Source organism: Sceloporus occidentalis, unplaced genomic scaffold, assembly GCF_023333645.1.
Source record: "Sceloporus occidentalis isolate IW3139 unplaced genomic scaffold, rSceOcc1.0.p SCAF_9, whole genome shotgun sequence".
Classification (NCBI taxonomy): Eukaryota; Metazoa; Chordata; class Lepidosauria; order Squamata; family Phrynosomatidae; genus Sceloporus; species Sceloporus occidentalis.
In genome coordinates, this window is record NW_028316989.1 from 25,482,134 (window position 1) to 25,496,772 (window position 14,639).

At 52.8% G+C, this 14,639-nt stretch overlaps 1 protein-coding gene across 5 annotated transcripts in view; it reads right to left on the reverse strand.

Moving 5' to 3' along the window:
- CEP164 (centrosomal protein 164) overlaps positions 1-14,251 on the reverse strand; it is a 55,840-nt gene extending 41,589 nt beyond the window's left edge. For 4 of the 5 annotated variants that reach the window (XR_016282311.1, XR_016282310.1, XR_016282309.1 and 1 more), the window contains exons 1-7: positions 14,092-14,247; positions 13,877-13,988; positions 13,524-13,704; positions 10,647-12,185; positions 8,108-8,239; positions 7,886-7,999; positions 4,635-4,715 (exon numbers count right to left, since the gene is read on the reverse strand). Coding sequence is in view for 2 of the 5 variants with exons in the window: in XM_089537944.1 (XP_089394070.1) it covers positions 4,635-4,715; positions 7,886-7,999; positions 8,108-8,239; positions 10,647-12,185; positions 13,524-13,704; positions 13,877-13,988; positions 14,092-14,176 (2,244 nt within the window). In the remaining 3 variants the exon portion in view is untranslated. Of the gene's footprint in view, positions 1-4,634; positions 4,716-7,885; positions 8,000-8,107; positions 8,240-10,646; positions 12,186-13,523; positions 13,705-13,876; positions 13,989-14,091 lie in introns of all 5 variants that reach the window. The other variant, XM_089537945.1, reaches the window with a different exon arrangement.
- Between the last annotated feature and the right edge of the window lie 388 nt (positions 14,252-14,639).

Consider the following 14,639-nt stretch of genomic DNA (forward strand, 5'->3'; position numbering starts at 1 on the left):
GCGGTACACAGTGGAGCCGACGGCGAAGGCGAGGAATCTCCTGTGGGACTCCCGAATTCCGATGTGGAAGTAAGCGTCCTTCAGGTCGACTGTCGCGAACCACAGGCCCTGGTGGAGCAGAGGCAGAATAGAGGCCAAGGTTACCATTTCGAACCGATGGTACTCTAGGAAGCAGTTCAATTCCCTCAAGTCTAAGATGGGCCTGATGCCTCCATCTGCCTTCGGTACCGTGAAGTACCTGGAGAAGAACGCCCTAGAATATAAGTCAGGCGGTAAGGGGGAAATTGCCCCTTTGTCCATCAAAGTGCGCACTTCGTTGAGAAGGGTGTCCGAGGGGAAAGTGGATATAAAGGCTCCAGTTGGGGGGAGCTCTTGGAACTCGAGGGCGTAACCCCTGCGGACGATGTTAAGGACCCACGAGTCCATTGTTATGGAGGCCCAGGTGGTGGCAAAAGGCCTCAAGATGTCCAAAAAAAGAAGGGAGAAGAAACGAAGTGCACGGTGACCCTTCAGGCTCTCTTCTTCCCCTGGTCGGTATCCTGCCGGCGGGACTTTCGGTACCAAGGAGGAAAGTTTCGGCGGCCAGAGAAAGAGGAAGACTGAGAGGGATAGCGGCGCCTCTGGGGTCCCTGCTGTTGGGGCTGCCGGTCCTGTTGGAAGGTCCCTTGAGACTGACCTTGGGGCTGCCACGGACGCTGCCTCTTCCTGAAGGGCGAGATGGAGGACGACATCCCGTGCTTCTTCGCCGCCGCCTTCATCCTGAACTTTCTGTTCAGGCGTTCGTCGGTCTCGGCGTGGAAGAGGCCAGACCCATCCAGTGGCATATCCTCGATAGCCGCCCTCACGCTGGAGTTGAGGTCGGACCCCCGAAGCCACGCATGCTGGCGGGGAGCCATCGACGCCGACATGGCCCGTCCAGCACAGTCTGCCATGTTTCTGGAGGCGGTGATGAGCCAGCTGCCGATGGAGTGGGCCTCATCCCGGATCTCAACAAGACATCTCTGGACCTCGTCCGGGACATCAGGGACGAGCGGCAAGATCCCCTCCATGAGGGTCTGGATGTAGGCCCCCATGCAGGCATTGTAGTTGATGGCCTTAACCGCGAGGGCCGCAGCTGAGTAGGCCTTCTTGGACAGGCCATCAACCTTCTTCACCTCCCGATCCACCGGCGAGGTCGTCTGCTTGGGAACGAAGCCCTGTTGAGCCCCCTCTACGATCGCCGAGTTCGGCTTCGGATGGTCGGTCAGCCACGAACAGCTTGAAGGGGCGATCCGGTAGAGGGACTCGATCCTTCACGACGATCCTACCAGGGAGGCAGGAGCATCCCACGACCTGCGGACAATGGTCTCGAGGGACGGCAACAGTGGGATGGAAGGCGGCGTGGGAACTTGACGGTGGACGCGGCGCTCCACCGGATCCCGAGCCTGCTCGTCGGGGAAGGAGAGCTCAATGTCCAGGGCCCTGGCCATCTTGATGATGTGCTCGTTGAACGAACGCACATCATCGTTCGGAGAAGACGGCTCAGGGTGGTGCATCCGCTGAGGGGACGCCTGGATGGAAGTGTCATTCTCGCCAGAAGGATCTCACGCCAGCAACAAAGGCTCCTCATCAGAGTCGGTGCCTGATGAGAGCTGGATGTCAGGCGCCCGAACTCAAGACGCGGGACGCGCTGGGATCTGGAGGGCAGGCAACTCCGTCTCGGGACGAGCAGCGGGACGCAACGGAATGTCACATCTTGACAACGACGCATGCGAAGTCTGGGGCTTTTCCTTCCGAGGGGCCACAGGATGCAGGTTCAGCTGGGTGAACTTGCAGAAGGTGGTCTCCTTCGGCACTGACATGTAATACTTTCCCGTCTCCGAGTCGTAGAACATGTCGGTGCTCTCGTCTATTGGCTCATCGTCCTCGTCCACAGGCTCATTCTCTTCCGAATGGAAGGACAGAGGGGGAGACTGTTCCCTCAAGGCCCCAACGACCTCCGCATCAGGGTGGGCGAAGTCCACAGTGGCCGGCAGTGCGGTGTTTAGGAGAGGAGCCACATGCGAAGTGGAGGATCCGTCCGGATGGGAAGAGACGGAAGCAGGAGTGCGAGCCTTCTTGGTTGGGGAGTGAGCCTTCTTCTCTGGAGAGCGAGACTTGTGAGAAGGACGCTCCTTCCCCTTCGAGGAAGTTGAAGCCCCACTCTGGCCATGGCTGGATTTGGACTTCTTCGAACCCGAGTCCCCCAGGGTCTCCTTGGAGTGCCTCTTCTTCGACGAGTGAGGCGTCTCTCGGTCCTCAAGGGGGAAGAAGGGGTTGTCCGGCAAGTCGGAGAGGACAACCGCTGCCGCCGTGGAAGGCTTGGATGACCTGCCCTTGTCAACCACGGCCTTCTTTGGAGCCGAAGGCGCCCCTGTCTCGGGCAGCTTGGAGGCATGTCGAGATGACTTCGACTTCGAGGGCGGTACCGGCACGGGCAAGGCTTCCGCCTCCGAACGGTCCCTCAGTCGCGAGCCCTCCAGGGACGGCTTCTTCCCGGACTTTGCCCTGGGCTCGGAACCCTCAGCCCCCGGAGATTTCTGGGGGTGCTTGGAGGTCTTGTCGGTGGCACTGGGTTTCTGGGAACCACGGGCCACATCGGTGGTGGAGGAAGATTCTGCCATCGGCAGGGCAGAGACCACACTAGACACGCTGGCCCGGGAAGAGGAGGCCGGCGGCACAGCCGAGGGGGCCGATGACGGGCGAGAGCCACCCTCCTGGACCTTCCCCTGTGCGATGGCCGAAGTCAGCCGGGACTCACGATTCTTCCGAGCCTGAGAAGAGAGAGACTTGCAGAGGGAGCAAGCCTTCAGGTCGTGGTCCTTGCCCAAGCATAGGAGACAGGAGGAGTGGGGGTCCTGAACGGGCACCTTGCCTCCGCAAACGTCGCACTTCTTAAAGGGTGCTGGCATCCTTCCGAAGTCGTCAAGTTAGAAGGAGAATCCAAAAACAAGGTCAACAAGCCAAAAAGTCCGAAGTTACCGGGGCGGGAGAAAGAGAATGGTCAAGAGACGGTCCGAGGTCAAAAGTGAAAGTGATTCCAAGCAAGCAAGAGCAAGCAAAAGTTCCCTGAAGCAGCTAGCGCGGCGGAAAAAAGGAACTGGGGAAAGAGCGGGAAGGCAGGGGCCTTATAACGGGTGGGCGGAGTTACCGCCAAAAAGTTTCTATATGTTGCAAAGTTAACTTTGCCCAGTGATTCCAGAAGCTTCTGAACAGCACTGCGCAGGCGCAGTGAAACCCATTTGTATGATTCGCAGAGACCACGAAGAAGAAACATTTTTTCTGGGCAAGATTTCTTCAGAAGAGGTTTGCCATTGCCTTAAGCAAAGAGACTGCAACATGCCCAGCGTCACTTAATGGGTTTCCATGGCCAAGCGGGGATCTGAACCCTGGTTTCCTTGAGCCCATGTCTAACACTGAAATCCTTATACCACATAGGATAGTTTTCACTATTAGTAACTCAGAGGTGCTGGGCAGAAGGATTTCTGTAGGAAATTTTCAAGCACTTTATTTTTCCAGGGAAATTTTTCTATTTCAAAAACAAAACAAAACATTGTTTCAGCAATGCAACACTGGACAAGTTTGGTAGTCCCAAAGTTGCAATCCATGTTTTATGGGCAATTGATTACCGCCTTGGAAGTACATGCGAAAGAGCACATTTTCTCTGTAGTGAGTGATAAACAGAAAGGAGGGGGGAGATGGGATAAAATGAAAGCACATATATAATGATCCAAACTAATACCAAGTTATGAATTCATCTTTTGACAGTGCAGATCAAACCGAACTGCAATTAACTCTTTGTTTCACTTCTAAAAAAATAATAGAGCCATTTTTGGTACTCAGATGTGCAGACTCACAAACAAATGCACTATTGAACTTGTTTCTTTTTCTGAATTTTTTTCAACTGTAAAGAATCAGTCAGAAATACCAATAATGAAGAACAGTGGTAGGTTTCTTTTTCCCACAGAACAAGAATTCTATAAAGGCAGAAGAGGATCAGAATCAGGTTTGCTTCAATCTCAGTTTGAACTAAGTAGTGCTACTTATTCCACAGAGAGTTAACTGGGGAACTAATGGCCTCAGAGGAGGAGTGCTGAACTCTGCTGGAAGCAGATGAACCGCACGCAGCTCCTTGGTCCTGCTAATGGAGTCCCAATTACTACCATTCCCCTTAAATTTCCCCTCCACCCACTCACTTCAACAGGCAGGGATGAGGCCACCGTTTTCAGAGCACCCCTTTGCAGTAGCAAACCCCACTGAGGTCGGCCAATATCCCACCTGCAATATGTTCCAAGGAAAGAGCTCCATTCCTTGCTGTCTGCTTTTGCAATGCTAACAGCTAGCATTTGAAGAACGAAAGAGGCGTGAGGGAGGGGAGACTCATTCCTCTCTGGCTCAGCTATGTGGGCTTACGCATTTCCCTTTCTTCCCCAACACCAGACGCAACCGAACGAGGCGGGGAGGGTTTGGGTGTGGATATGGAAACAGGTGGGAGTGTGATTCAAGCTGCAGCTTCTGAACACTCTTCAAGGGCAGCTTCTGAGGGAAGAGTTCTGGGCACCTGGCTCAACAAGTCAAGGTACAACTCTCCGGCTCTTCACACAGAAAGCACTCACCTCATTGTCAAGGCTGGCACCAAGGCTGGCACTGACGTCCATGTGGAGGTTCCTGAGAAGCTGGGCTGCTCTTCCTAGGCTCTGCAAAGGCAACAAATGAGCAAAGAGGATTTTCTGCTGTGCATCCCAAGCCACTCTTCAAAAACACACACAAGGAATAAATCACACAGAAAGCCCCCTCCCCACACCAATACAGTGTTGGGATCTTTGCAGGGCAGGAAATCTTGACTTGTACCCACAAGCTGCCCACCTCTGAAGTACTGAAGCGCCTGGAGCAAAAAGGATTTGTGAGCCCAAGACCTGGCAACTGTGGCCTCATGAGCTGTGGCCCCAGAGGAAGGGAAACAATGCCTGCGGTGCAGAGGGTTGGACTGGACGGCCCTGTGGTCTCTTCCAACTCTATGGTTCTATGCAGCTGTGGGAGGATTACCCACATTCAAAGGCACGCCTGCTTCTGGCCAATTCCTCTTGTGAGCATGCCACGGAAGAGGGACCAGGCACACTATGCTTTTTTCAGACTTGGACATTCTATAGCATGTGGAATGCGTCTTTGTTTTTCCTAGGAACCTGCTGCTTCCTCTCAGACAGGTACAGGCAAACTGGGGTTCTTGAAAACCACAAAGGCAGAGGCTACCATAAAACATTCAGCCACAAGGACTAAGCAAAGAGTTGGCTACCTCTCCAGAACAGAAGAGCATGTGGAACTGCAAGCAGATAAGACAATTCCTTTCTAGTCAAACCATCACTCACAGAAAATCTTCAAGGTACATCCCAGAAATAATGTTCAGCAACAAGCTGCAGCCTAAAAGTGAGCTGCAAGGAGCGACTGAAGGGCCATGGTGATTCAGCTGTATCGTGAGTACTGATTTCATGTCATGGATGGACAAAAAGAAAGCATGCCTTTGGCACAGTGCACTAATAAACTGGAGCTGGTTAGCACAATGACTGGTGATGGCCACCAACTTAGATGGCTTTATGTGGATGTTGCAAGCATTCATGGAGGTGGGCAAAAACTAGAAGCTAAGGCTTATTTACTTAACATACTTATTCTTCAGCCACTTGTCAGGATTAATTATCATTGCAAGCATCAGCAAGAGAAGCCCGTTGCTATACAGAATAATTTAAAATCAGTAGTGGAAAAGTGCACATTTAGACCAGGCTTGTCCTGCATTTCTTCACATATTTCCTAACATAGGAAACCCTGATCTGCCTCCCAGATGTTCTCCCATCACTCGGCCCCTTCAAGATGGAGTAAGACATAGAAGGAACTTGGTGGCTAGAAACAAGTTTCAGCCTCCTCCAGCCCCTGAGACTACCACAACCCTTGCTTTCCTTGCATGGAAGGAAACTCCAGGTGGCATTTGGATGGCAAGCCAGAGCCATCAGGGGTGTCGCTCCCAGTCCCACACACTCTGGAACCCTCGGCGCATGGGAACCGGTCTCTAGGGCAGCTGCCCACTGCCCCCAAGCACCTCCACAACCATTAGCAGTGCCTGTGAACCTACAGGCAGGTCTAACTGACAATAAGACACCCAGGACTTCCTTCACCTGCTTGACTAGCCTTTTGTAATGGACAGCATGCCTTTCTCAGGAATCGCATTTGTGTGATGCTCTCCTGCCAGAAATTTGATTAGAGTTAGAACTGGGATTTATAGTTTATATTTAGCTAGACCTGTATAAACTTTGAGTTGGTTCTTTAAGGGTTAATGCATTTCTAATTGTGCTGAAAAGGCTGTGAAATATAACTTTGATTTTTTAAAAAAAGCCTTACCGGCGAGGCTTGACATGCATGGGGTGTTCCACTCTGTTTGCAGCCAGCAGCTTGTCTAAGGGGGGAGGTTGGAGCAAGCTCCATTACATAAAACAGTAATATATAAGTACACATACCTACCTGGACAAGAGGGTTCATTATTGATAATATGCTTATGGTTATAACAATGTTGCTAGGATTAATTGGTGTTTTGTTTTTGCTATGGTTTGTGTGTTTAGATAATGATACATACATACATACCATAGGCCTTTCCCTTACACAGGGAATCTGTTCCAGGAGGCCCCGCGTAAGGGAAATACCACGCATGCTCGAGCCCCACTAAAAACAATGAAAACATGTATGCGGCAGAGTGTGCACATCATTGCTTCTTCCACCGCATGGCTTCAGCATTAGCTGAAAGCCACCTATGGCACGCCCACGTATGACATGCTGTATATACACACACACACACACACACACACACACACACACCATATATACACACTACGGACGCACCATAGGCAGCTGAAAGCTTATGCTGAAATCATATATACACACACACACACACGAGTAGCTCACAGTCGTTTAACAATTTCAAGGATATTACGTCTGTCGGTGTGGGAAGGCTGCCTATTCACACGGATCTTGCCAGGCGCCAAGCTACCAGAAGGTTAAGCATTTCATCATCAAGACAGTCAAAGCGCAAGAGGCTTGGGGCTAAAGGGACCAAACATATAATGCCACAAACTCAAGAGGAAGGATTTTACTATTTACTATAAAGTGCCTGAATGCAGTGTGACTTTAGATCTGACAAAAAAGTCACAGACCTATGTATTTTGGTTTCTTTCTTCTTCAGTAAAAGCTATTCTTAGACTGGAGTCTAGAATCTGCTTTTTTGAGTCTGGAAGGGGACCATGAGACAAGCTCTACCTGACAGCCTTGTTATGGGCAGATAGGGACTTTTTACAGCACTCCCTCTTATCTGCTTTGTTCTGACTGGGCCCTATCGAGTTGTTGTTGTTGTTGTTGTTGTTAAAAGGCCGTAAAAAAAGGTGACACCCTACCCCTGTCCAACTGATAGAGTCAAGCAAAGGGCTTTGTTATTTTTGGTGCATGGCGAATGTGAAATGTATGTGCCTAGGAGGCAGAATGAACATTCCCATGTTCCAGGCTGCTGGTTAAGGAAATGGACTTGTCCAAAAAAGTGGGGAAAAGAAACACTACTGTTTTTTATCCACCTTGTTGCTCTTCTGTTCTGCATCTGCACATGGCCCCCGTGAAAACCAGACTAAAAAGGCCACTGCTCTGACCCAGTGACAGGGCTGCCTTCACAGCTGGAAGCTCACACTGGAAGAGGGGCAAGTCATTTTCCTTAGGGAGGCTCTATGTGCAGACCTTCACAGGTGTGCCTGAGATCCACTGAAGTGCCATTTGGGGGTAAGGAAGGCCCAGACCTCTGGAAAACTGTGTTGGCAGAGCCCTCTCCCCAGAACACCACTACCTCACTGACAGCTTCTTCCTCTTCTGCCCCAACAGGCATCAATGGGTTCAAGGGTGCTGCTGCTGCTACTGCTTCATCCACTAATTTACGCGAATTCTTCCTGGAGCTGTCAGGCTACAGAATGCAAATAAAGCAGGAGCGTTACAAAAAAATATGCAGAAAATGAGGCAGTTCTCTAAACATGCAAAAGAGCAGCAGCACTGCGCGGGAAAATGAAGTCACCTGAGTCAAGTCTCTCCCTTCCACCGAGCTTCTCCCCTCAGGGCTGAGTGCGTCTTGGAGTATGCCGGATGCAGCACCTACAATGGCATGAAATGGAGCAAGACCCTCCAGGGGAGCCGTAGGGCCTGGAGACTGTGAGGGGATGAAGAAGACAAACACAAGCCAGGTCGAAGGCAGATCTTGCCAAAGCAAGCAGCCAGAAAACAGCCTGGAATGGCTTCCCACCTGAAAAGTGATCCTTGCCAGGGGAAGAGACCACTAGGAGGCCAAGGGCCCACCCAGTGCAACACCACAAGTCTCTCTAAAGCAGCCAGCCAAAGACTCCCAGTCAGAAAAGCATTGCCTATGAGGCTGGGGGATCCACGCATGATCCTGAGAGCCAGAGATAAACCTCCCAGCCTTTAATTTACCAGCACCTTTCTTTAAAAGTCAATGAATAACTCCCTGGCAAAACCGACACTGCTGAACTGAATGAAGTCTGCAACACTGGCACTGGCACTCATGCCATCCTTACCTGGGGCAGTGAACCTGAAGCTCCCTTTCTAAAACTAAAACTCACCCCATCTGAACCTTGCTCTCTTGAAGCTGTCTCTTGAAAGATGCTCACAATGAAGCTTGAATGGCAAGAGGATCCACCAGAGACCAAGAGCTCTCTCTGGGAGCAAAAAGGAACACCGCCATACCTGGCACAGGATCAGAGGGATACTAGAGGTGCTCCTTTGCCACCTCTTTGTCCGTGGCCCTACAGGGCAAGAATGGCCCCCTACTCCCAGCCATTTTCCACCTGATTCACCTCCAAAAACGTGATCACTGAAATTTCCAACCGTCTGCTGGCAGAAGTTTCTTCACCACTAAATATAACAACCAGCTCACCGCCTCACTCCAAAGAAAACAGAATTCCATGACAGACAAGAACAAAGAAAGAAAGAATGAAAACTGAAGGGGGAAACAGAAGAGAAGTGCCATGCTGATCCCATGAGCCAGGACAGGAGGCTCTTGGCTGGAGACAAGGCCTCTTCAAGGGTGCAAGAAACAAAGGTTAGCTCTCTGGCTGGAGCTGCTTTCTGACAAAATCTTGGCACTGGGGTAATCCAACACATGCACAGTATTTGGCCCTTCAAAAAGCTATTAGTGAAGGCCATCATTAAAGACTCCTCAGCTAACTCAGTAACTACTAAGATCATAACATAGGTCCTCTTTTGGGTTGGCAGCTGGTTAAAGAACAGCAAGCAGATGACTCTTACAATGCAAAGATATAAAATGGTGTCTCCAGTGATCTACTGTAAAACTGCTTCATTGGGGGTCAGCAGAGAACAAAACCTCTGGGAACCTTTTCCTCCAGAGGTAAGCAGGGCAGGATTCCATAAAACAAAACCCCAACAAACAGTGCGTTAGGGGGAAAGAGCGCTTACAAAACTGTCGTATCTGTGTATGTTAAATTTAGAGGTATAGATTTGTGGCCAAACAGATTTACTCTGAAATGTTTCTGAATTTTGTTACAAAATGGCCAGAGGTGTTAAATTCTAAGAAACCTGCAATTCCTTAAATTTTTACTTTAGCTTGTAACAAGCAGGCAGCACTTTAGAGTTGAAAAACCAAGAACACAGTTGACATTGCAATGAAACAAAGAAAGCTCCTGTTCTGTACTCTTCCCAGTTATCAAGCAGATACTGAAAAGGCCTGAGAAGGGCTCCCAAGACTCACACTTTGCCTGTAAGGAAACAGGTTTCTCCAGCCTTTCACAAGCCAATTTATTTCTGGCTCAGGTGCATTCCCATGCACAACGGACAGCCTTGTTCGCTGGCTGCAGAAGGTGGAGGAATGCCAAGCAGAAGCCAGTTCTGCACCTGTGCAGCACCTGGACGGACCAGCCAGCCGAAGAAAGTCCCTGTCCCGCGACATTTGAAAGCACCCTCCAAGAGAAGCCCTTTGCGCCCCAGGCCCGGGCAGCAGAGCTCCAACAGCAACACCTGCGCATCTTGCCTTGAGCATTTCATTCATGAGCCAGGTTAACTGGGTATCCTGGCCCTCAAGTGCCATCACTCCACTGGCTAACTAAACATTATGGAAGAAAGGGCAATGAGTAAAGCAAAACAAAACAAAAGGCCACTCAGTCCAGCACTGAATTGGTCTCTCCTGGCTCTGAAGTCACAGTTCATCCTTCCTCTTCCTCACCCTCAGCCCCAAAACACGTGGCAATCCAAGGGCCAGCCTCTCAGTAAGTTAACACGGCTGTCTCCTGCTTTCAGGGCCTGATCAGTTGAGGATGAGCAGTCCTTCACACCAGTGCCAGGGCCTTGGCTCCATTCCCCCCCCCCCCCAGCTTTTACACACAAGAGGATAGCTGTGTCTCCATGCACTAGACGCAAGGCAGGACAGCCACGGTTGAAAGGCAAGGCTCCCCTTGGGCCAGTCCCCTGCCCTCCCACAGGATTCTTGTGAGGAGAACGTACCTGACAGTGGGAAGGGCCACGTCCCTCAGCTCCTCAAAGGAAAGGCATGCAATGTGCCAGGAAGAAACAACACCCAAATGGCCTACCTCTTTCTCTTGGTCTCCTTCTGGCGAAAGCCCGAGCATGCTGCTGTTCTCGACCAGCCTCTGCCTCTGCGCTGGCTCCCCTTCGGCCGGTCCCTCAGGAACGGTGGAGTAGCCCTGGCCCTCACCAAGACTCTGTGGGGTCTGAGCCTTTGCCTCTGCTTCTCTGGAGCCTTCATGAGTAACATTGGGCTCCCTGTTCTGGCCCACACCAGGCCATCGCTTTAGGGATTCAGGAGCAGACAGCTCTGCTCCTCTAGATCTCTTCACCATATGAAGCACATGCTGATAGAACTTCTGGTCCTCAGAGTAGCAATCGCTATCTGAGCAATCGTCAGCAGAGCTGTGGGTCTGGGAATGAAGAGCTTCCAGGAAAGGTCTCTTGGAAGCAGCCAGCTGATCCACAGGGTGGTCGGTTTCATGAGAGCTCTGTAGGTCCCAGGAGAAATTATCTACTTCACCCAAAATCTGGGAAGCAAGATGGTCAGCCAAGCTGCTGGCCACACTGCTTCCACCGTCAGCAGAGTCCAGCTTAGCACTGAGAATGTCCTCACCCCTTGGCATAGCAGTTCCTGGCAAAGGGCTGGCATCCACACCAGTTCCTGCCCTTGCTCCCAGTCCAGGGCAAGTGTGCAGCAGGGGATCGGGCTCTGGAGCTGCCCCCTCTGTCTCTCTTCCGCTCCTGCTGAACTCTGTGGTCTGGCGTTGCACCAGGTGTTTCTTCCTCCTTCTGCTCTCCTTCCTGCTGTTAAGAGGCCTCAGTCTATTTCCCAAAGAATGGACATCACCTTGTCCCTCCAGGGTGCTGGTCCCAGACATCTGGCAGAGTGGCTCAAGGGACGCAGCTGTGGGAAGGAGCTGAGTTTTCTTTTCCATGGCATGCAAGAAGCCTCCATCTTTCACAAAGCAGCTGTTGGTGGCCCCTACAGCCCTCTCTTCCAGGGAGGTATCAACAGGGCCCTGGAAACATCTGCTCCCTTCAAGGGGACTATCTCCTTGCTCCTGGAGCTCTTCATCCACCAAAAACAAACTCTCCACTATGGCTCCGCCCAGGGCTAGTACACAGTTATCACTCTGCACGCCCTGAGAAGGCTCTTTCAGTTGTCGGAAATGATGCTGTGCACCACCAAGGCTATCTAAATCTTCGGGCTCCGAGTCTGAAAAGACAGCAGGAGCGGCAGACCTGACCTCTGCAGTCATATCTTGGTGTGGCTGGTGGCCTAAGATGTGTCTGCTGGAAGATGGAGCTCTTCCAAGAATCTTCTCTACATCTGCGAGGATCTGGTGTGTCCGGCTTGGCTTGACTGGCAAAAGGGGCTGCAGTTTACCTGAGGCGCAGCCTGGGAGAAGGCCAGGCAGGTCACTCGGCTCAGGAGGCATCCCTGAGGCCCTCCCCTTCGGGCTCTTCAGAAAAGGTTCATGCCTCACCATCAAGCTGCCCTGCGGCTCCAGGTCCGGACTGGCCTGCCCAGAAGAGGAGACTGGGGACGGGGCTCTGTAAAAGGATGCTGAAGGGAGAAGCACCGACTCCGGCTGCAGCTCCTAGGCAGACAAATGTCATCAGGTAACTTAATGGGTTAATTTATTTCTGCATGAGTGTAAAAAGATAAGAGCTCTGGGAGTTACCACAAAAGGCTTGTTTTCTGCAGTGTTTAGCAGATGTCCTTGAATGGACTGCTCTCGCTACTCACTCCAGCAAGTGGGAAAACCAGGCTGAGGAGCAAGCTGCTCCCAGTTTCTGGAGGAAGGACAAGGATGGAAACAAGGAGGAAGCACACTCCCCAAAGACCACCAAAATACAGCTGTTGGTGGGAAAGAGTTCCAGGAGCCCCCATGGAGTGCTTGCGGGGCGAGGGACCCACCCTTCCTGCCCAGACTGATGAAGAGAAAACACTCTCAAGCCCCAGAAGGAAACTAACAGGGGACAGTGAGCCACTGCCTTCTTCTTTTTTCTCTCTGTCACAAAAGCAACAGACCCACAAGGACAGGCCACTGAAATCTCTATGGGCAAATGCAAACTGTCTTTGGCCAAGGCCATCTGTCAGTGGGGATGCTTTGAGTGAAAGTTCCTGCATGGCAGAATGGGGTTGGACTTGGATCAGAGACCTTTTTGGGGTCTCTTCCAACTCTATGATTCTAAGGGAAAGGCATCCGAAGCAACAGCACAAAGCGGGGCTGGCACTGATTTTTATGACTACTGAAAAAGCCCTGGTGCCAAACACAGCTGAGATGGCAGACGCCACGCTGTGCCCCATGGCCACACCACAGACACAGTGCAGGCCTCCTAATTCAGGGAGATGCGAGACTGATCTGCCTCACTAGGGCCCTGCGGAAAACCCTCAAAATGGCGAGGCGAGGCTCCTTGTGACAACAATACACTTGATGTGCCATTTGAGTCATTTGCCTGTTTTACAATACAAAACATAGGCCAAGAGAATATAAGCCTGGTCCAGATCTATGAATCAAAGAGATGGCCGTGGGGAAGCTTTCAAAAAGACAGCTGTTGCTGAAGCTGATCATGTCTGCACAGCAGCATCAAGGCAGTAAGAGAGAAATAAACGGGGCATAGGACTGGGCAAGTCAGGCCAGGAAAGTCTTTCGGGAGGCTCTACGAAGGAAGGAGGGCAGTATAAGAATGTCAAGGTTCCCCCGCAAGATTCCTCCTGATGCCAGCGGGAGGCTGCCTTGCAAGCAAAGGCCTGCCGCCATCTGAGCAAGGGCAACTGACCCACAAGGCCTGGAGAGAGGGCCCCGGATCCAAGCTTGGGAGCCTGGTCCGGAAAAGCGGAGCCAAAGGCCGCCCAGAGAGAGGCCCAGGGCCCCTGCCAGGGATTCCCCCGGGAGGGAGGGAGCGAGCGAGCGAGCGAGGCCCAGGCTCACCCTCCGCTTCTCCTTGCGCTTGGCCCTCCGCTCCTTGCGCCTGCCTCCGCCGCCCGCCGCCTCCACCCGCTTCTCCCGCTCCAGGGCCACCAGCTGCCGGTAGTGCTCATCGCAGGGGTGCTCCCAGGTGGAGCGTCCGTCGGCGAAGTTGAAGTAGTAGATGTCCCCCGTCACGTCTTGGCTGCGGAGGGAGGGAGGGAGGGAGGGAGGGAGGGAGCGCTGAGTGGCCCCTGAGAGACCCGGCCCTGGCCCCTCGCCCTCCAAGGGATCCTGGCCCCAAGGCCCTGGCCCGGCAGGAGGCCCCTGGCCCCAAACCCTCGGGGAGGCCCCCAAGGGAGGCCCCACAGACTGACCAGGGCTTCCACTCGGCGGGCAGCGGGGCCACGATCCCCTCCCGGGCCAGCCACAGCAGCTCCGGCTCCTTCTCCGCGTCGATCCCGATCATGCGAGCGAACTCCGCGATCTCTGCAAGAAGGCAGGCAGGGAGGAGGGAGGGCGGTCAGGGCGGCAGGCCTCGGGGGAGCCCGGCCGCCAGACCCACCGCCCCTCGGCCGGCCGGGCGACGGACCTCTCTCGCTCGGGACGTAGCTCTCGTCGTAGTCTTCCTCCAGGATGAGCTGGTCCCCGATCCGCAGGGCCGCCGGCAGCGCCATGGCCGAGGACTACGAGGCGAATGCTGCAGGCCCAGCGGAACCTCCCTCCGGACAAACAAGGGCCGCCTCCGCGGGAGGACCGCGTCCAACCACCGACGGAGCCGCGCCAAAGGAAGCGGCGGCGGAAGGAGGGGAAGCAGCGTAGTTGCCATGGGAGCGCAGCTGGCCCGCGCAGGAACACTCGCTAGGCGCCTAAGTCCCGTCGCGGCGGGTCGCTCTCGCGAGAAGAAGGCTGCCTATTTCCCTTCACCTGGCCCTTCCTTCGGTCTGATTGGCTTCCTATTTCTGAGGGGTTTGGCCTCATTCCTTCAACTGGCCCTTCCTGTGCTCTGATTGGTCCTCTGTGCCCATAAAACCCCGGAAGTCATAGTGTTGCCAATGTGGTGACTTTCACACGAAAACGGGGACTTTTCAGAGCTTTTCGTGTGATTTTGGTGCCTGGCTCTATTTCAGTGCATTTTTG